Source organism: Anguilla anguilla, chromosome 7 (genome assembly GCF_013347855.1).
Source record: "Anguilla anguilla isolate fAngAng1 chromosome 7, fAngAng1.pri, whole genome shotgun sequence".
In the NCBI taxonomy this organism is placed as follows: domain Eukaryota; kingdom Metazoa; phylum Chordata; class Actinopteri; order Anguilliformes; family Anguillidae; genus Anguilla; species Anguilla anguilla.
Window position 1 is genome coordinate 5,784,946 of NC_049207.1, and position 23,231 is coordinate 5,808,176.

Genomic DNA, 23,231 nt, shown 5'->3' on the forward strand with positions numbered 1-23,231 from the left:
AACGCCTCAGCCACACCTCTATGATGTCACAGAAGCCTTGCGAGAACGTCACTGGCCAGCCGGGCGGACAGCGTCCACCCTGGCCCCGCCCCCAGCCTGGCCCTCTCTCTTCTCCTCATGCCTGATGCCTTCGGCCAATGGCTCATGGTTAAAACTCGTTCTGTCTGGATTCCCATAATTCCTGTCCAATGAGCAACGCCCAGCAGAGATCTTAGCAGAGATGAGCAATTTCCCATCGTGTGCTTATGCTGTAGATATGATATAACATAAGAGTATCACACAGCCTTATTTTAACCATGAAAACCACGTTTATTATTTTTTCCTTCTCCATACCATTGACTCAAAGGGCCTGATTCAACAGAATGCAGTTAATTACCAACTGGACCACCGAATCTTTGCAGTGTTTGGAAGCATGCCATGTGAAGTACTGCAGCTGCACAGCCAATTTCAAGCCAATGTCACCTGACCATCCCACTAAACCCGATTTTCTCCTTCCTGTCCCAACTGTTTCTACAGTTAATTAGACTTCAGCGCCGATGAAAAGACTCCCTGACGAAACGTCTGTTACATTTGGAGGGAAAAGGACAGTCGGAGCCACAGGAGCACTAGACTCTGAGGTAGCTAAAGTGACAGAATAGTCGTTCAGTTTAACAAGGACTCTAAAGTACCTAAAAATGAAAGGGGAGGCACATAGTCGGCTCGAACGCTCTCGCATAGCCAAAATTCTTTCCCAATTAGAGGGAGAAATTCTGCCAGCTCGTGTAATGCTAAAAAGAGAAAAAATAGCAAATGCCTCATTCTCACATGAGAGGCAGCCGTGTCTGAAAAGATAACCGTGAAAGCCCTTTTCTGGTCATTAACGCTCGCACTGGAACTGGAAAAACAAACTTCTGCGCAGGAACCTGCGCTGCCAGCCCACGTGCGTGTCACATGAAATCCAGCCACGCGGCTACTGCCGTTTGTGAAATGTGGTCTCACAGCTGTGACAGGACTGCCATAAAAAACAAACAACCGCAGGGGTGGTTTGCTACCACATACCATGTGTGCGTGTGTGTGTGTGTGCGTGTGTGTGCGTTACTATAAAACAGCAACCGCAGGGGTGGTTTGCTACCACATACCATGTGTGCGTGTGTGTGCGTTACTATAAAACAGCTGTAGTGGAAGCAAGAGTGTTACCAGAATAACCGCAATGAAAGTTATTATTATTATTATAATAACCGCTATATTACCAGAAAGTCGCACTGACATTTAAAACATATTTTTTGTAAGCGACAGCTAAGCACTGCAGAGCAGAATGCATGGTGCCGCTCTGTAAATTGGCCACTGCGGCTGTGTGCGTCAGCATGAAACTACACCAGCGTTAAGAACTTAAGAATCCAGAAAAGGCCATTCGGTCCGTATAAGCTCGCTGTTTAGCTAGAAAACAAGAGAGTGTACAACACTGTATCAGGCCTGGAACTGAATACCAATACAAGGGGATATCTGCCTCTGCTACCTGGTCTGAAAAGCAGTAGCATTGCGTTGACATCTCTCTGTGTAAAGGAATGCTTCCTGAAATCCGGGTGGAATTTTCCATCAGCTAATTTTCACCTCATGCCCCCCTTGCTCTACTGCGAGAACTCAAGCCGAAGAAATCATTTGTAGTTCACTTTGTAAAAAAAAACCCTTTCATGAATGTAAAAACCTCGATCAAATCCCCCCCCCCCCCAACCCCCCTCGCCCCTCGCCCCCTCGCCCCCTCGCCCCTAGCCTCCTCCCGCTAAGCCCGGGCTCATCCGCACGCGCTCTGTTGCGAGAGAGCGGTTGGTCCACAAGCGCAACGCGCCGCATTTCGTTGACTCGGGCCCCCCTGAGCGCATGCAGCAGAGACATTGTGATGTCATATCCTCTCCATGTGATGAACAGCCATGATGCCGCTGGATGAGGCCGAATGGGGAAGGGGGGGGGGAGGGGGGAGAGAGAGAGAGAGCGGACAGCGCAGGCCAAGTCCACAGCCCTTCTGCCAGATGGGTCAAAAATGCATGTTAATTAAAGAAGATAAAAGTACACGGACACAGAGCAGAGAGAGAACAGAGAAGATGGGGTTGCAGAGCCACGTTTCACATGGAGAGGGGAGGTGGGGTCGTGGAAGCACCACCCCACCGCCCCACCCTCCACCCTACCTCCCCCCTCCCCCCACCCCGCCATCCCCAAACCCAACCCAACCAAGCTACATGCGGTGTTTTGATAGAATACGATGAGTCATGTTTTGCACGATATGTTGCCCCTCCCCCTCCCCCCATTTTCTTTTGGAAGGGGTCGGAGGCCGATGCAGTCATTCAGTGTGTGAGGCGGTTGGGGGGTGGAGTCGATGTTGAGGTCAGAGCCAAACTGAGGCACTTCAGAGAAAGACACCACGTAAAGCACTTGTATGTATGGGGAAGGGGGTTCTTGAACCAAGCCTGGATTTGACCCCCCCCCCCCCGGGTGTGTCGGGGGTGGACGCATGCACCGGGCCGTCGCACAGGTGGCCCAAGCCATTCGCGTGGTCGCCCCGGTTACCTGCTGCGGTGGGTTGCCGGGGAACCCGTTGCGTTTGTATTGCAAATAGGAGTTAGTGCCGCCGCTCTTCGTCGCGTGAATTCTAGCGAGCCTGGTTTTCTGTTTTGAACAAACACACGTGTGTTTAGCGTCCCGCCGCGCGTAGCCCCTTCTTTTGTTTTTGTTTTACCTGCTCTCTGGGGACCGTGGCGTCGGGTAAGAGCGGAGCTGCATTCAGATCACGATCACAGGACGTTAATTTCGCCTCCCTGCTGACCTGGATGAGGGAAGCACTCAGACCCACCGACTGACTATTCTGTTTGTTAAGTGAGTCAGAAACCTCGCTAAGAAGCCGCCCTGCGGCCACACAGCCCTGGAGACTGCATTCGGTCAATGCTAGTCTGTGGTCTCACAAGTGCTTTCTTCGCAAACACAGTACGGCGAGCTTAGCAGCTGCTAAAACAGAAAGGACAAATGTAAACCACTTGCATTCTTTTGCTTGTTAATCACAGTTAAATGACACATTTTGATAGAATCCAGGCTCTGCTATGAATTTTGTTCAAAATTTTTAAAAATTCCAAGTTATGACATCATCATGACAACATTACAATGCCCAGGGTGAATATTGTTTTTCCTTTTTTGAGACCTCTAAATGCTTCCTGCAGAGCCAAATATGGGTATTCATTTTCATTGGTCCCGCAGGCCCTCTTGGCTCCTGCCTGAAAATCCCCTGCTATTAAAGATTTGCGGTAGATACCGTAGAAACTGGCCTTACATTGTGTTTGAACAGAGATATGGCAATACTTGGACAAGCGCTGATGTTCCACCTAAGCGAGGCACCATCTTTCTTCAAAGTCAGACCATATCTACAGCATCTGTCACTCACAAGCGCGCAACAGCAGTCCCTGATTGGTCAGTTCTGTTTCTGCTGTTTTCCACCAGCATGTTGCCGATCTCTAAGCAGGAGGGTCCCTCCTTACAGGGTCAAAGGTCAAACCCCTGATTTAAAATGGAAGTTCCCCCCGGTGCACACTTCCACTGCGCTGGGCCTCTTGCCCGAGCACTGAAATCTCCCGCTACTGTCGCAGGCCTAGCTCCTCGTGCTCAAACCGCTTTTAGCCTCTCCGAACTTTCGAGTTCTCCCGTTCTTTGGAGATTTCTCCACCGGCTGACGGGAAAAACAGACTGTTGTTTTTGGGAACGATCCGCACGCTGGTTTTGCAGTTACGTCCTCGGATGCGCTGCAAGGAACGAAGCCATCTTTTTTTTCTATTCATTTTTTTTTCTATCCGTTTTTCTTTTCCCAAGGCCCCTCCCCTGTGTATAGTGTTGACTTGAGTATTCTAAATTAGGAGCCTTTGAGCAAACAGCGAATTATCATGTGACTCTCGTGTCGTCTCGAAAAAATCGCATTCTCGGGAGGCCTCCGCGGAGCAGGGGCTTCCTGGTACAGATCCGTCTCCATCTGAAGACACAGAAGGACCCGTCATCCGGAACATTCCTGCCCCGTCTCTGCGCTCATAGAGACGTCTCCACGTTCATTTCACACAGCTTAACGCGCTGGGCTGCCGTTACAGAGGGCCTGTATATGCAATTACGGACTGGCCCCGGAGAGAAACGCTTCACGAACTGTTTACATACCGCAGGAAACTGCGCATACACACACACACACACACACACACACACACACACACACACGCACGCACACACACAAACAAGCAGATAAACACACTGCGTGACCAGGGGCTCAATTTACTTTCTCTCTGCGAGTTCATCGACCTCACAGACGAAGCTCGAACAGAACCGTGAAACATTCCAGCACGTGCTGCGTTTAAAGAGGTCAAGGGTGACGGGCAGTACAGCGCGCAGCGCCCGCGTGAGCACCCCGCGCTCGACCCTGCGCTCGACTGCGCCGCACTGCGCCGGAGGATTCGCGCGGTCTTCGGAGGGGAAGCTGACTCCTCTACTGGCACCCAGGGCACCGTGTACTACTGCTCCACAGCGTGCAGGCCACAGCTCAGCTCCCCAGGCCTTCGAAAGCCCTCGGTAGGACCTGAGCCCCGAGGCCGTACCAGACCTGGGTTAAACACGCATCTGAAATACTTTAACCCTTCAGAGGGTTAGACCGAGCGACCCACAGGTACAGCTCCTGCATGTTCCTGACATATTTTTTTTAAAAAGGAGCCTCCACCTTCACCCACATTCAGGATCCTGCATATCCATCAATGGTAGGCTACTCAGGGTGGGATCTAATGCTACAGGAGCATTTTCAAAAGTTTACTCTTTCACATTGTAAAACTGTTCTTTTTTTATTAATTTTTTTCTTCAACGTTTCAGTGTTTCATATCCATATCTGACCCAGGTCTGGGATCGGCGACCACAGTTTGACCGCCGGTCGCGGTCTTCCGCGTACGCGGTTGCGGTTACGGTTGCCACGGTGAGCGGCGCGCGGCTCCGCAGTACCTTCTGCGCCCGGCGCTTCTCGGCCCGCTGGCTCTGGTGGTAGATGCGGCTGAAGTTGGACACGATGACCGGGACGGGCAGGGCGATCACCAGCACCCCGCTCAGGGAGCAGATCGACCCAAATATTTTCCCCACGATGGTTTTGGGAACCATGTCACCGTACCTGGAAAAATAGGGGGGGGGGGAGGGGGTTGGGGTGGAAAGAAGGGGTTGGGGGTAAGAGCACTAAATATTAGCAAACAAGTCAGTATACAACATATACTGGACAACATATATGCAGGTTAAACAGAGTTATAATCGTGGAAGACCCTCTTCGCCTGTGGAAAACAAATGAGTAATATAAGAATTATACTGATATTGTAAGGTACAGTACATCACCAATCAGATTGTGATAAGATGATATCTTAAAATGCACGGTTTTGATAAGTCATGAGGAAGGAACCAGCAGTATTAAGTCACTAGGGGGTGCTATGGAGCCACTCTGCCAGTCCTTTTTTTTGAGCAGGCAAAGCTCTACTGACAGCAACCTTTTTTGAAATGCAGGCCATTTTCCTGTATTTATAATCACATGCAATTTTTTTTTTCTAAGTTAGTCGATTCAAATGAAAACGGAATTCGACTGCACATAAGTTTACGTGTTCTTTAAAATTAAACCAGTCCCCGGCCCAGTTCTCACCCGTGACCTCATTACCTTTCGAAAAAACATGTAAAAATTACATTAGCCAGCTCTTGGCGCAAGATTATTCTCGCAAGCCTTGATAAAGCTCTCCGCTAATTTCCCATAATCCCACTGTGATGTAAGGCCGGTGAAAGGAAGTTGCAGTGGTACATTCAGAGTGCATTTTGTGTAAATGACAAAGAGCCAGGTGCCGACTAAAACCTAGAGAGAGGGCCTTTTTAAACATCTACAAGCCCCCCTGCAGTGAATGCACCCAGCCACATTTTCAATCTTGCCACCTCCGACGGCAAAACACTGAAGAATAGGCTCGTCTTGTCCGGGAGTCAACGGCTGCCTCCTGGCACACAAAAAGAAGCTTGGCGGCATCCTTCCTCCTTATAGCAGTAAGTCACCTGATGGGGTTAACGACTGCAGAATGAGGCAGCTTCCCAGCATGCTCTACGGCAGGGATCAGCGACTCACGGTCCTCGAGTGCCGAGAACTGCTGATTTTCCACCCTCCCTTTGCCTGAGAGTCAGGTGTGAAGACAGTCTGGCCAATCAGTAGCACTAATTACCCGGGAGAAAAGAAAACCAGGGCTGGATTTGGATTCGAGGGCCAGAGTTGATTACGTTACATTACTTATCCAGAGCGACTTACATTGTATCCAGTTATACAGCTGGATATATACTGGAGCAATGCAGGTTAAGTACCTTGCTCAGGGGTACAACAGCAGTGTCCTACCAGGAAAACAAACCTGCAACCATGGTCTTGTAACCAAGGTTACAAGACCAACTCTTTAGCCATTATACTACACTGCCGCCAGTGATGATCCCTGCTCACCGGCCCTAGCCCTGGCCAAGTTTTGTTCATGATTCAATCTCATTTGCATTCTTCTGTTGTGAAAGAACATTGTATGTGACAAGCTGCAATTCAAAGGCCAGCAGACATCAGTGCCGAGCAATGAGCAGCAATGATTGAGTATCTTAATGAAAATTTGCGAGCGAGCAAAATGGGAAATAGAGGTGTACCACTTTAATTATCAGTATTTCGGAAGCACTATTTGGCGCCCGCTCATTGCGTGAAATGTATAATACAACCATAAAGCTAGCTAAGCTTCGGGGCTGGTCCAGTCACAGACATGAAAGACTCGAATGTAATTAAAGACATGTTAAGATCAAGTTTTCCAATTAGTTTTTAAATTAATTATGAGTAGAAAAAGAGCGGGGGAGAGAGGAACCATGGCCTCATTTTCCAGCGTTAGTATGATGTGCTGACGTCTCGCGTTTTACACACCAGGAGGTCGGCTAGCTGTCACGTGCAATGATATCCGCACCCACATTCAGAGCGGACCTAAGGCTAACAATGCTGTCAAGTCTTTAAAAAAAGGGTAGAAACTACGTTAGTCCAATGGGCTAGCGAAGCCTGTAATACCTTCAGCTAATTGTCTCTCAGCTGGTGTTCGTTTGGAAGGGCTGGTATTGATCTCCACTCATAAGAAAAGTTCCCAGAACTCAAGCTTCCTTCCGTACGTGCACGTCTTTGCACTGGCCTTTGATTACGCTGACACACAAAAAAAGAACACTCGTTTGAGTTTAGAATGCGGACGGACAGCAGTGCTAACACGAAGCCTGGAGAGAATCGGAGACAACAGACAACTGCTGCTGGCCGTATCACTGTTTCGCAGAAACAAATTAAAGCGGCAAGCGCGCGTTCTCGGCAGTAAGTCGTCCCTGCTGCTCTCAGTAGGCAACTAAAGGCAACTAATCAATTTGTAATCTTTCAGCAAGTCCACTGAAGACAGTGTGATGGCTTGAGGACTGGACTCCTGCTGGCTCCACTGCTCATATTTGTGCACCGAATTGTGGTGTCCAAAAATATTTCCTTACATCAAATTTTGGTTTTCCTAGTCTTCAGCAATGAATGAAAACAAAATATTTATACTAATAAATTCATACTTTACGGTACAAGACCTTTATACTAACCACACACTGCTGAACTAGTTTGCACTTCCTCCACGTTTAGTAAAGGGTTCTATGACCTAATGCTATCTGGCCTAAGCAAACAAAAAGTATGAATTTGGCCACACTTTGTATATTTCTTCAGTAATCCAGCCTCCTCAATTAGCTGAAGACCCCAACGGGAAAGTACAGTCCATATGCTGGAAGGTGATCTGCATATTGGCATCCGGAATTTAATATGAGAATTAGCCCATCTCACAGGAACTCTGGGGCTAGTAAACAAACAATATTATTACGTTCATTTTCCCAACCTGATTTTGTACCCTTGCGACGCAACAGAAGGTGAGGATTATCAGCAGTGGTGATTTCAGGGCGGTTGTGTTCCCTCTCTCCAAACAGACAATGCTGACACCAGACCGGTCTTATCTTTTATCCAGCAGCGCTGGCTTCCTGTTGGGCGCTCTCTTCCTCACATTGATGAACGGCACTACAACCAAATCGCTCTGCGCCTCTGATCCACGGGCCTGATACCGGGCTGCTCTGGCATCCGCAGAATTCCTGGCCCCTCCATATCCTCCTCGTGGAAGATGACCTTGCTTTTGTCTGCGCCCGAATCTTATCAGATGATGTGGATAAAACCTGCTGAATTACAATCCCCCGCTCCCTCTAGGGAGCCATTTTAACATCACCAAAATGGCCTTTTTCCCCTCTTTTTTTTAATACATGTTTGAGAGGCAGAGAGTCCTCTCAGCAGTCTCCCTCAGTCCCTTCTTTTGTGTGTAATTTTATACCATCCCTCCTCGTGCGCTATTGAATATGAGAGCCTGGAAATGAACTTGTGAACTGGAGCAATTTTCAGACAGAGTTTTTGAATGGATTTCTCTGTTTTTGCAAAGGGCCGGACGAGAGCTTTGATAACCATGAGGTATTTACTTACAAATACTGAGAGTTCGGTGAAGCCCAGTGGATTATTTAATGACGGGGGACAGAAGGTAACTGGTGCTAAACTGTTTGGTAGGCTGGGTTTGTGGTCCGTGCCAGATAAATATATGCTCATAAAAATTTGTCAACATTCAGTAACTTCAGCTGAAGGGCACAAGTTGAGTTGTTCAGGCTTTTAAGCAAACCACTGGAGCACATGGGTGTGGTATTTAAGTCAATATTAGCTACATAACAAAAAATTACTGCACAATATGCCTGCCCATAGGACGCATGTGAGCTGTACTGGCTTAGCTTGTGCTATACAGAGCCTGTAGCATATGTAGCATGTCTCTGTGATCGCTGTGAAGGTGATACTGGATTCAGCCTCGGGTCAAATCCCATAAACTCCCTCCCGGGAACGTTAGCAGTTTGTGGCTTTCTTTTCCTTTTCATGATCTGACCGCCGCCAGACAGCGCCTCCTCAGGTTAGTGCAGGGAGTGCGGCCTTTCGTTTTGCACGTACCACCATCAGTGTAGAAACACAAAGGAACGGGTGGCCCAAATCTGTACGACAGTTACACAGAGACACAGTGGCAGTGCTAGCAGGCAAGCCGCACCTCCTTTAACTTTTTTTACGGTGAATTTTCCAAAAAACGTTCTGTGATTCGGGGAGCTCCGCCTCCGCCTCCCGTCCGTCGGCCCCCCGAGGCTCGCCGACGCCGGCCGGGCCGTTAAAAAGAGGGAGCGGCGAAATCGAGCCGCCGGGACGGCGAGGAGCCCGGCGCACGCCACGCTCCGTCTCACAGAGCGCCGGGGGAAAAAACCGGCGACGCGAACGGCTTTCGCTCGCGCGACACAAACAACGAGAAGCGCTGGCAGTTACAACACAATCACAGTCGCGGGAGGGGGGACGGGCAGTCGGAATGTTGTACGGGCAGTCGATCCGGGAGCGACTCAGCGGCCACTGCTCATTTGCAGCGCGCAGACGGGTCTATCGAAAAAAAAAGCCGGTCGGCCTGACTGCCCACTCTCAGCTTCTTTCATTCTTGGAGAAGGAATGGAAGGAATCACATTGTTCAGAATCATAACCACTACACCATTCCATTCATATCTATTGTTCAGTATCATATCTACTTCTCCATTCTATTCATATCTACCGTTCAGTGTCATATCTACTACTCCATTCCATTCATATCTATTGTTCACTGTCCTATCTACTGCTCCATTCCATTTATAACTACTATTCAGTCATATCTGCTACTCCAATCCATTCATATCTATTGTCCAGTATCATAACGTCTACTCCATTCTATTTATCTCTATTACCCAGTGTCATAACAACTGCTCCATGCTACTCACATATCCAACACTACTACTGCTACTACTCCAAACACATTGTTTATGCTTTCCACCTCCTCTAGCCAGCTTGCTAACCTTGCATTTTGCTAATACATTCCAGCAAGGCTCTCTGTGTGTCGGCAGATGTCAAATTTTACAACTAAATATGGTGATGTGTTTCTTACATGGTTTTATTATTAGTTTTTTTTTTTTTTACCTTAATGCTAATAATCATTCCAGCTCAACTGTAGCTAAACAAGAGATGTCTGTCAGCCATGGCTGACTGACAGGTGTAATGCTTGAGCAGGTGAATGGATCTACACGCGTAGAAAACTCTGCTTCACGCCTCAAAATACTGAATGCTGATTGGCTCAGCTGGGAAGCCAGGAAGTTCGGGTGTCCAAACTACCGATTTGCCCGCCCTGCCATTGGATAATCTGATCCTAATGAGATGAAGCTGTTGTAATGGGGATGGGAAGGTTTGCAGCGTCTTCAATAGCCTTTTTTTTTTTTGTTGTGCCTCCTCTCCGAACGAAAGAACATTCCGATCTTGACATTCAGAGCCGCTCGGTCGACAGCAGTTCGACAGCCCGCTTAACCCCGGGATAGCCGTGAGTGCTATCGAGGGGGGAGAGAGCCGCGCTACCGCTGGCCCTAGTTTCCTCTTCGTTGCCGCTCCGAACGCAATTAAGGAATAAATCAAACTCGATGGCCGGCCGCGGAGCACCGTTAGGGGGCCCCGCCTGTGAATTTTTTAAAAGTTTACAGAATCATTGGGGCCGCAGAGAGGTGGAGATATAACCCTTCAAATGCCTTAACAGTTTCAGCTCAGTCCCAGGTACTGACCAGAAAGCAGGAAGCGGGTGGAAGACCCCAACATTCCGTTTCAGCTCGTTATAACCGCCTGCTTCTCCGACGTGCCTACAACAGCCGTAAGCTGGGAATGCGACTTCTGTGTCCTGACTGTGTCACGGAGCACTCTTCAGAGAGTAACGCGGAGTGATTTATCAATCACTTAGCGAACCGACCGGGGCCCCGGTCCCCCTGCAAGGTCAATGAAATAAAGGGTTTGGATGGACTGTGACATATTCACAAATTGGCGCCAAACCGGACTAAAGAAATTCCATGTGACACACGGCCACTTTAATCGCGGTTTGGCGGGGGCAAGTGGATACGTCGGTCTGTTTTAACCCCACTTTAAACAGCCCTGGTCTCCAGAGACCCCAGGGCCAAGACACAGGCACCGCAGTCCCTGATCCTTCTCTCTAAACACAAAACTCCCTTAAAACCTCCCCCAAGAAAGTGGCACAGTGCAAAATATCTCCTGCTACAGAAGAAGTTGCTCAATTATCAGGGATCATATAAATCTAGGATCATGCTCTCTATTTTTAAAGGATTTTATCGTCTCATTTCCCCTTTCAGAGTATGTATCCTGTTCACGCTGATGAAAACTGGCACTTGGAACAGCAGAAACACAGCATTTGCTCTCCTGTCAGTCATAGTCACCGTAAATCATTTATAAATACCAATATGCTGAGAGCTAACAGATTGAGACAGACATAATTCCACCAACTCTACCATCCTTGCTTAAAAATCCCCATCCTCCTTTCTGAAGCAACAGAGGGATGTTTATCTTTAGAGAGTTTGCTTTAAATGTTATATGAAGTTTATATTATGCATCCATGTACAGCGTCCTTCGCAAGTGCTCCTGAACACTGTGACAACTAACACCAATGTTGTGAGGTTAGGGGAAAGGGTTCACGTCTTCTCTCTGTGACGTTTCTTGCAGCTCCGAGCGGCTTTACGCGTCTCCTATAAAGAGCCTACATAAAACTGCACTCACCTTATGCATAATTCCACAAGACGTTCCTCATCTGCGTCTCATCTTGGATTCGTGATGCATGTTCCCCCCCCCCCCCCCCCCCATATCCTCCTCCACTTCCTCACTGGAACACTGTCTGCCGGAGCAGATCGGTGTGCTTGACTAGAAGCCTTCTGACAGGTTGGTACAGGTGCATCAGATATTCATGACCAGAGACGCGCTACACGCCGCAACACAAGGTCTGCGCTAAGAAGAAGATGGAGATGCGCGTTGTTTACGGAGCAGACACGGGGGAAACTTGGCCGAGAGAACGAGATTGAGGTACAGTGCTGCCACGGTACTCTCTCTCAGCATCGCAGGGGTTAGACTGGACAAGCAAAGCACAGCGTAGACTGCCGCAGGCAACACGACTGCCAATTAAAATCACCATAAAGCACTGAAAACATTTATGCCATTGCAGCTTTCAAGAAAAAAAACTCCCTGCTGGGTGTTGGTGATTGGACGATAGAGAAGCCAATCATATATGCTGTATAGACCATCCCACATTCCAGTGAAACACATGATTGCTTGTACCGACTTAACCTAATGCAATCTGTGAGTATAACCTATTGTAAAATACTGCGTAATTTTCACAATGCTAACATAAACATCAACAATGTAACAAAGACAAAGAGAAAGAACTGAAAGAATATATAAACAGGTAAGTCTATTTTGATGTTTCGCGAACACAAAAGTAAAAGGAATCATTTAGGACTTGCTGCAAGCCAAATAATAAATGTTTCCGACTTACTTCTGAATAAAGAGCTATTTTCTTTGATCCTCAGCTCTGCTCTAGCATGTTCTTAGTCACATTACATGCTTTCATGTTAAGCAGAAAGCTATATTCAAATTTGTCTTTTTTTGGCATATGCACAGAAGAAATTCAACACAAAACAACAAGAGCAATCAAAGGGAGAAAATACAAAAAAGGAAAAAAAAAATGAAAAGAAAGAGAAGAGGACACTAAAGTACAAATAATAAGTACACAATTAAGCACTGTGATTAAGACTCAGGAATTAATACCTAGCATCCAATCCCCTACTCAGTCACACAATGTTTACAGAGCTTTGTGCAACCTTGAAAGAACCCAAACCAGATATCAAGGAAACAGAAACACAAATAGAATTAAAATGAATAGCAGGTTCTGGTTTCCCCCTTATTGATTTCTTAGATTAAGTCAAACTTGCCAGTGAAAGAGGTCTCGAAAGTTAAGTTTAAGTGAATTTCTGTGCCGTCCCCAAAGATGGGCAGGCCTGTAGTAAAATAAGATCCAGCTCTAAATGCACAAAGCACTGAGTTTGTTTGAACAAAAGTCCTTGGGGATTAAACAAACAATTAAAGGAGTGAACACTCTTTACCGAGAGGGGAAAAAAAAGATAACGACGAGGAAAGTAAATATAAATATTAACACAGAGCTGGGCGGCGGCGGCAATATGAAAATTTTTAACCGAGGGGCCTTCAAAATTAACAATGATTCTCATGCTGCTTTCTCACGTACTTTAGGGAAACAGCGTCCATCTAATTTAATGTAACACGATAATTACTTTAGAGGAGGGATCTCAAACGCAAGGCCTGGACGGCCGCTGCGTCTGCTGGTTTTTCATGTGCTCCTGCACTTAAGTGCCTAATTTGAGCCATTGCTTAGCTAAAGAGTTTCCACACCTTGCTTCCAAGGCCTAAATTGGCTTCTGATTGAAATGAAATAATAATAATTAAAAAAAACTCAGTAGAGTCTGCAGACCTCCAGGAATGGAGTTTGAGACCCTGGCTATTGTTAGTATTCATAACATGGCATTCAGGATTTTGTTTCTCCAATTTCTATTTATTCTTTAAAATAAAAAATAAAAAAAGATTATTTATTATTTATTGATTTATGACTTTTTATTCTCAAGTTTTATTTCTCTACTTTGGAATTCCCTATCACAACTGCATGCCATCTCATCACAGCAACATCTTTAATATCCATACATTGAGAGTAAGCAGAGGCTACCGTGTGCGTCCTGTCCTCTATGAGTTGCCAGTTCCTGCTTCTTCTCACTCAGAAGTCCACCAGCATAGTTCACACTGGAGGCCCACACATCTTATGCAACCAGAGCTGAATGCTAATGCTAAGGAAAATGGGCAAAAACACTGTAAGTCAAGAAGAGAGTTAAATTCTGAGATCTTGCCTCTCTACAACACAGCAATGCATCATTTTGAGACAAGTATGATTGCCTCATTAAAAGAAACTTAAGGCCATTTCTGTCAGCAATCAACTTTTTTTAAACATACATATTTATTTATTTTATGGCTGCCATTAATTCAACTGATTGTCCTCAGAAAACGGAGGACATTTTAAACTATCAAGACCAAGTACCAGGCTCACTGAAGATGTCTGCTTGATCCTTCACATTCACAATCACTTTTTGCTGTTTTGCAGGGATTCATTTAAATTAAAAAAAAAAAACAGATAGGACCAATAGATGCCCTTGAAGGGCTGCTTTCAAAGCCATTTTCAAAGGTACCATTCACAAGTCATAAGAATAGAGGCAAAACGTACATTTTGTAAGACAACTAAGGCAGATTGTTTTCCATGACACAAAGTACAAAACACATTAACTTGGAAACAAATGTGACAAAATAAATATCAATATATAGAACAGTCACATGAATATGTATGTTTTTTTCAGATTTAAAGTCATTTAAATGTATTGTACATCTCATCATACGTCAAAATGCTCATTTGGGTTTGGTTTGGAGAATATCTCTAATCACATCTCTAACATGAATATGCAATGCATGCAGTACCACGCTTTTCTCTGGCCCTTGAAGCACGACGAATGTTTGCGCTCCAAGATGTGCAAACAGTCATAAAGAAACAAACGCAAAGTATTTCTGAATCCATTACGCACACATTAAATGCTTTACCCCTGGACTCCGTACAGTGGAAAAAGAGGAGATAAAATGGTGGTTACTTTCCCCTCTGCATGAGACGCATGACCCAGCTAATCTAGCTACGGACATCGTCTCAGAATATCATCAAAACCGCAACGTGACATTCGGCATCAACAATGAAATTATGCCCGAAAGACACCAGACCACGAGGCGCAATTAGGGAGATTAATATTCTTGATCTTCAATCTTCAGCAATTCTGAGGAAACATGCTGTCATAGCCATGTATAAAATTAGCAGAGCGGGATGTCATATCGAGAATCTGCTCAAGCAATACATGAAATGTGTCCAGAGCACAGGCCTAATCAAATCAATTAAGGAAATCAAAAGATCCTCTCGCTGACCGTAATAACCTGTGCAAAATGATAAATATCTTTAAATGGAAACTATCAGAGAGCCTTCGGGGCCCTTTCTAAACCGTGGACTCGAAAAGTAATCTTTTTTTGCCGTTAAAGAAGAAAATAAACTGCCGAAAGTAAAGGGAGTGAAGCAAGGCAGAGAACTCATTTGGTTGCTAGGCGCCGGGGGAAAGGGTCATTGCCATCAGCTGATTTTTATCCTGTTCCAGTCATCGAAAGCGCCAGGTTCTGCGACTAGCGCCCAGTGAAACGCATTATGCATGCTGTGGCTGTGGCTCTCTCCTTGAATCTTCCCCTCCACCTGACAGGGAGGGACGAGGCAGCTCCTCTTCCCAAACCGCCCTTAGCATGCAGCCCGTAGGGCATGCTAGGTGTCAGCTCCCTGAAAAAGAGCGGAGGTAAAGGAGCCAAATGCCTACCTGCCTATTCAATTTTTTTTTTTTTACTTAAAGGTCTGACTATCCAGTAAACGCACAGAATGATTCTAGAATCTCGGGGACATTCCGGTTTGATTGCAGAAGGAAGCGATGATGAGAACTCTTCCCCCAAATAGTCTTGCGGCACACACGTTGCCCTGGCAACTCACCCTAATGGCTGTGATTTAGTCACGAAAAAACATCACGGAGGGTACAAAGAACGTAATGAATCAAAATGTTAAAACGGCACATTAGTCTAACAGCTAACATTCCTGATAAAATTAACATGAATTAATAAAATTTAAAATTAATTTAAAATGAAAACTGTAATGCGCTAAGGCTTTATAATGTTCTCATGTTCTTGTCATGTTCCTGGTGACATAATGCTCAAGGGACATTCAAAACTGGGCAAATGTGTGCACTTAGCAACATTCACCACAACCTTCCTAAGATTACATGAGCTTTCTGAGAGCAAGAAAAACGTTAGCTGAGTGAAATATATTTGATCCTAGTTGTAAAATGATCAGACCAATGAAGAATATCACCGGTTATTTCTCTATGCCCACTGACTGCCGGCAGGGGGGGGGGGGGGGGGAGTCTAGCGGTCACAAAGTAAAATTCCTGTCGTGTTTCTTCCACTCAGCCTGATGATTTCACTGATTAGCTCTATAGTACCTCCTGGCCATATAATTGTGCTATATTATTAGCAAATCCATCTGATTGGAACAAAATTCTGGGGAGGACCTTTACTTTCCGAACCTTGGATTTTGCACCTCTGCTGACTGTCAAAACTTTACATAGTTACATACATAATGGTCATTTTATTTCTCAAATTTTCAATTTCTTTAAATGTACAATTGAGTTACTTTTTAAATTAAACTACTGCATCACCATTCTATACAGCAAAACTTAATCCATCGCATACATTTGAAGATGGATTTATTTTCTTTCATGTACATGTTCCAACAAAAGTACAAATACAATATTAGTGATAATAAAGTTATCAATTGCGGCCACTTTGCTTTCAATAAGTGAGCAAGAGTCCAACTCAAAATAAGAAAATGTCAAATGTACTGCCAGGTTTTGTCACTGAAGAGGTTCTGGCTATGACTAGAAATAAACTAAATCTAAAGAAATTCAGTGAACTGTTCTCTCAGGTCAAGAATGTACAGATCCATCAGTGGCTTAGCGTTGTGTATCTGCACACTTAAACATCATTTATCGGTCCTTTGATTTTTGAGTGTGCCGTTTGCCTACACTGAGACACTAAGGAACTCTAGACCTAAGAGTGCTCTGTGAATTTCTTTTGATTTTGAATAATAGTCCACTTTACGATTCTTAGTGTCCTGTTAGGCCATTCTTAGCAATCAATCGGTGAAGGGTTATTGTCTCCTTTAAAACAGGGAACACAAGTTGTATTATTGGCTACTTAACAGTACAGAACAGTAGTTCATCGCTCTGGATAAGAATGTCTTCAAAATGATTCATGTAATGTAACTTCTAAGTAAAGAACAAAAATCCACTTTAGAAGAGAGAAAGCAAGCCGGCTTACGAATAACTTTTTTGCCTATCTTATTTCAGTTATATAAAATTCCTATGCAGGAATTACTAGAGTGCTACAGTCTAATTACATCAAAATAAAGGCTTTTATTAAAAAAGCCCATTCAGAGTCTCATGAGATACTCATAAAATTAGTAAATTAGTAAACAAATCAAGTAAATTTTCAGGCAATGACTTGTTCAGTGTGCTTCTAACAAACGTTTAAAAATGAATCTTGAATGAAAAGCTGGCAGTCTGTTATTCTGAGGCGCTCCTAGTTCCAGTTCTGACAGCGTAAAAAGGGACCAGGTCAGAGGAGGAAACACTCAGGGCAGAGGGAAAGCCTGACACACTCTTCTGCCAGAGACCTGAAAGTGCCATCTCCCCCGATGTGTCCATTTAGCGAATGCCACACTTGCGCGTTCCTGGAACACAGAGCGATTGGACCACGTTGGGGTGCCTTTGGCCTTCAGCGTACGGCCGGTGAGGGGTTTGACGCCCTCCTAGACTGGGAACCCCAACGCAGCCAAACTGAGACACTAGGCCTCAAACCTGCATCACCACGTCACCTCAAACACAACGGGCCTCGTTCACTTCAAAACTTTGCTTAAATTATTCTTAATTTTGTTCTTAAACGTGTTCCAACGCAAGACCGAATGGGGATTCATGACACACGTGCAGACCTTTGTTTTTGTGCGTATCTCAGGTGTATGAGATGACTAATGCTGACTCTGTTCCTTTTACGTGCAATCCTGTTCATGTGATTAGCATAGGGAAAAACAGCCATGAACAAACACAGATAAGAAAAAAATTATGAATGCCGAAATGTTCTTGGAAATCTTCTTACAGTTTATGATCAAATGTGATCATACGCATGTTTCGTGAATGAGGCCCATTGTGTGCTTCCTGTCCACTTCTTGCACTACGTCCCTCACAATGTGCACACTGTCTGTCTGTGTGTGTGTGTCTACCTCTGCGTATGTGTTTGTGTCTGTGTGTGTGTATTTGTCTGTCTCTGTGTTTGTATTGTGTTTGTTGTTTATGCTGCCTTATTGCATCACGTGTCACTGTAGTACAACATCAAGCTTGGAAATGATTATGTTTGCAATGTTCTCTAATAGCTGGCTTTCACACCGAATATTTTCCTCCTGGTTTTTCTCCGTGGCTTGTACTTGGATAGATTAGAGCTGCAGAAAGTAATCATCATAACTCTATAATCATTTGGATTGTATAATCATGATTATGTGTAAGTGTTAATGACCCTCTTTTTCACCAAACCTATGTTTATGAGCTGAACTCTAAAACTCAATTTCAAGCGAGTGGGGGGGGAAAAACATTATTGCATGAATGACAATTATGCTAATGACAACAAAATGGAGATTTTCCTCCCACTGGTTCTCGCGCTGTTCCGAACCTCACCACCTTCCCTCGAGTCACAAGAGAGCCATTCCCTCAAATCCCCCAGTGCCAGCTAATCAAGTGCGTGGTTACAGCCAAAATCGTCAATGGTCTGAGAAAACGATTTCCTCTGGAGAAGATTAATATCGAGTCGAAGAGAACATTAATGCTGCTAAATGACTGTGACAGGTGTGTATCTCCAAATAGAAGCACATTAACGCACCTTTACATCGGATGTTTAACATTTCATAAATTAAATTGTGCAATGCCCACAGTCCATTGCTTAAATCACTAATGCGTTTTTTTTCTTCTTCTTTCCTCGCACTGGTTGAAAGCCAAGCCATTAACAATGCCTGGGTCAAAAATGCCCCCTGAACACTTTACTCCGTGCTTCATGTGAGTTTATGCATCGACCGTGTTTTCGCAAAGAATGAATCAATTATGGATTATTATTACTCATTCTAGCACATTGCTGGTCCCAGAGCACATTAAGCAAAAGAGCCATTTAGTTATCCATTAACACCTATACAGCCCTACTGTACTGTCAGGCTTGCCCATGACACTGTTATTGTAAAGAATTAGAGTGCTTACAGCTGTCATGAATAAAAGATTACAACATATTTTTTTAAGATGCCGCAAGTTTGCGGTTAGTGACCACATTAAGCCGGTGGTAATGCAGTCATGCGGTGATGCCTTTATCAGTCCACTCAGCCGGCTGGTAGGGCCCTGTCTGTATTAGTGCATTTCATAAGGGGGACAGGGTTGGGGGATATGGAAAGTGGAATTCTGGATAGTTGCCATGAGTACCGGCAGAACACTGCCACCACAGAATCTCTCCAGACATTAGATCTGCTCTACTTTCTCTGCTCACACTACTGACCCACTACAGTTGTTAGCAAGAGGTTCTGGTGCTGCACTATCATTTATTCATATTCCTAATGAAGGACACAATGTTCATTGCCACAGAATATGAATATTCCAACGATCAAACTTGAATGCTTCAGCTTCAACAAAAGACAGAACTTTCAGGGTCAAGAACCCACAGTTGACTACCTGGTTAGTCTATATAAGCGGTTATGTTATCTCAGGCTATGTAATCATTGTTGGGAGGTAACCCTGCTGTTCAAAGACCTGCCACATTCAAGCCTACAGAAAACACACAGGGCACTACCCCAGAGAGCTGCTGGTGGGACAGCTGCCATTTAAGGGTCCGGTCACCACAGGTAGCATTTCTTAGTGCCACGGAGCACTGTTAGCCACAGCTGGATTGGCAGTGACATTTTGGTATACTGTATGAAATGCCAAGTGCACAATAAGTATGGAAAAATGCCCCACAAGAACACTAGAGAAAGGATCAGCGGCAACAATTGATTTTGCTCAGTGAGGTCTGTGTGCGTTCTGTGTCTGCAACAATAAGCCTATAGCAGTACAGCACATTTCTCACCTGAGAAAAAAAGACTAATATGGACGGATACAAAGAACAAAAAACTATCACAATGTCGAAAAGTAACACGGTTTTCCTTAACGACAGGAAACCCAGGGTTAATGCTTCGCTCACCCATTACTTTCACTTCGTAGTCCACCCCCCCTGACCTTTGAGTCCAACAAAAACATTAACTTTGAGAAACGCGAAGTGCAATCAGCGAGGTTAATCTAAATTGAAAATGTAATGTAAATGTAAATAAAGTTAAATGTTTATTTCGCTCACGAAAAGATTGCCTAAATCCATTCCAGTCTTTTTGCAAATTGCAGCCTTTGTTACAGAGAAGCTTGACTCCCTCTTTAAATTTCCCCTTTATTTATCACGGTAATACCTTGCCAAAGTGGATTGTTCTAAATAAATTGCAACACGGTCTGAATGCAGCTTGGAGTTTTAGCAGGGACTGGGACTTACGCATGCATCGCACCGGTTCTGATTCATTTTCTACTGGCTCCGGCTACAGATTAGGATAAAATTAAAAAATTCTACCGCTGACATTTAAAGGCTCAGATCCTTCCTGTATTTCGGAAAATCGTTCATTACTTTCCATCATTCCATAATCTTACCGCTCTAACCCTCGCGCTTCTGATAGCCTTCTCGCGCTACGGAAGACAGCCTTGGAATGATTCATATTAAGGATATTAGAGTCACGGAAACCATTACGGGTATTAAAACCAGGTTTAGGACATTTTTTCCCCCACTGTATAAAATGTAGCCTGACGCTTAAGTGTCAGTGTGCCCTTAAAAACCTCTAGCCTGATGGCTAGCACAATGCACCGCAGCTGCGACACACGTCAGCTAGGCAGAGCGAGAGAGAGAGAGAGAGAGAGAGAGAGAGAGCCGTTGCAATGGTTACTTCCCACTTAACCGCTAAAGGATTTATAAACACGTTGAGAGAGGCTCACGTTTGGACAGCCCTGCGGTGACACTTCTCGACCTAAGTCTCAGCTCGGGCAGGATTTCACACCCCATGGCTCTAAAAAGCCTGTTACTCACACAGGCAAGCAGACAAGAACATTTTCACTTTTGAAAATCACAACTTTGAAACGAGGTAGGCAAGCTGCTCCAGAAGTCAGAAATAATGAACACGGTTCCGTGGCAGGATGTTTTTATTAACGGCAAATACCACTGAAAGGACAAGGACATTTTGGCTTATCTGATATTACCCGATAGCACCTGCCCTAGCACCTAGAAAGAGGGGTGAAAAAAAACCGGGAGATAAGTAGATTTTCATCTGAAGATCACAGAAGGTTAACGCAAAGCCAACAGATTATTTGAAGGACCGAGCCAATATCGCACCGACACCAAACCAATGTGCAGTTGTGATGCTATTTAGATTCAGAGCAGAGACAAAGTTTTTTTTGTTGTTGTCATTTCACAGAAAAAACAACTTTTTAAACTGGACATTAATATTTAATTTGTGTAAGTGTTGTTTGCCCTAAGAATGTAGCGAATCCATTATTCTTCAACACTGTACAATAGAAGGCAGCACCCATCTTGTTTAGCCTCCACAGACGTTTCTCTGTTGCAGGGTCCTAACAGGCCAAGTCCATTGTTATCTTTCAGAACCTCTCACCGGAAAAGCACAGCATCTACCCACAATCCCCCTCCAAAAAACCAAAAAAAAAAAAACTATGCGGCACCTTTGAGCCATTCAGCACTAAAGCAGCACCCACTCCTGCAACTCCAAGTCATTAAACGGAACAATACGCAACAGAGCTGAACTCCAGGTTTCATTAAAAGGAGAACAGTAGCCAGTTAATGGGGTGATAAGTCTGGAGCCGACTGGCCCAACCTGAAGTCTGCTGCCACCGAGGAGCGAAACTTAACAACGCGGCCGGCATTTCCCTCCCTTCCTGCTTTTATCTGCCGCGGTTATACAGACAGAAGCACGGCGGATCAGATAAACGGAAGGCTTTTTTCCGTTATCGCCGAGGCGCTGTCGTCTGCAGATATGAGAGGGCCGCTTCGTGATGACGCTATTACCATGTGCCGTCAGAGGATGAGGGGAGGTCCCCCCCAGGCAGCGCAGCAAAAACGCTGCGTGTTCCCGCTTTTCCGGTCACGGCGTTCCCGGCATTCCCAGCATTCCCGGTGTGTGGCTTTGTGCAGGGAAAATGCCGGAATGCCACTATTTTCCCAACCCCTGAGGCCGGGGATAAATGGGACGGAAAGCGGGGTTCGGCGTGCTGCCAACGCGTTTCGCCCACCCGTGACCGAGCCGCCCCTCGACGCCTCTCTCTCTCTGTCAACTCGGAGGCGACCCCACTTCCTTCGTTTTTGCGCTCTGGTGTCTCCCCGCCAAACGTGACCGCGCCCTCCTTCACTCCTTCTCCGCCACGCCCCCCTCCGCCAATTTTAGGTCAGACATTCAAAGCAGTCTGGTTCCTGTTAATGGGCAGAGATTAAAAAGGGTGGGGGGGGGGTGAGTTAAATATAGCAGGCAGACACACACACACAAGAAAGCGCCCATAAGATAGGATCCGTCTTGTAAATGGAGCCCGGTCTTTGGAGCGCGATTTCAATTCACTGATGCCATCAATTCACCCGACACCGCACCGCCACGGGGGCCCCTGACGTTTAGCGAATTAATGATCGTGTTCCGCGGCGGGACGAAAAGATTAAAAATTGATTGAATCACTATGATTATTGATTAGCCTGCGGAGAGCCATGAAGTCATGCTTTCTCTAACGCCTCCACGACCCTGGCAGCCCAAGACGAGCCTTTGAGAAATTAGATTTTTGCGACCGTGATGCGGACGCCCCCCCCCCACCGCCCACCCCCTCCCGGTTCACGGCCTGTCCTGTGGGATGGTATTCTGTCTGCTGTACCGGTCAGCACACAAAGCCCTCCATCACTGCGGCGTGCGGCGGTATCAGCGAGAAGGTGAGCGAGCGCCCGGGCAGCTGAAACTGACGTGTTTCGGTTTCTCTGGCTATCGACTGCCCGTCGAGGGAGGCGCGCGTTAGCGCTCGTTTCAAATTACGCGCGACGCCGTAGCTCCCAGCTGGCATATATCTGGAATTTGGACTGTACCGACCTGAGGTCTGAGTCCCACAATCCCTCAGACCTTGGAGTGACACATAATTGGCTAGGAGGCACAGCAGAAAGGACGCCGGGTCTTAGCGGGCAGGCTAACTCTGGTTGGTTGGGAGCCTGGAAGTCTACTGTGATGTCACAGCAGGCATCGAACACAGCTGAGCAGAAACGGGCTTACATTCTTGTTCCTTCCACTACACCCTTCGTGAAGTTTGCCAACTGCAGCCTTTAGGAAGTTTTGTCTGCAGTCCTTGTGAAAAGGACCCCAGTTTAGCCCCTCGGTCAGCATACTAACGAGGCACCGGCAGACGTGCGGAAACGTTAGCCCGAAAACCGTCGTTTATTT

General features: G+C 45.8%; 1 protein-coding gene across 2 annotated transcripts in view; it reads right to left on the bottom strand.

Annotated features, from left to right (window-relative positions):
• kcnd2 (potassium voltage-gated channel, Shal-related subfamily, member 2) overlaps window positions 1-23,231 on the bottom strand; it is a 144,282-nt gene that overhangs the window by 9,423 nt on the left and 111,628 nt on the right. The window contains exons 3-4 of one of the 2 annotated variants that reach the window (XM_035426026.1): window positions 4,984-5,146; window positions 2,542-2,640 (exon numbers count right to left, since the gene is read on the bottom strand). In XM_035426026.1, coding sequence (XP_035281917.1) covers window positions 2,542-2,640; window positions 4,984-5,146 — 262 coding nt within the window. The remainder of the gene's footprint in view (window positions 1-2,541; window positions 2,641-4,983; window positions 5,147-23,231) is intronic. The other variant, XM_035426027.1, reaches the window with a different exon arrangement.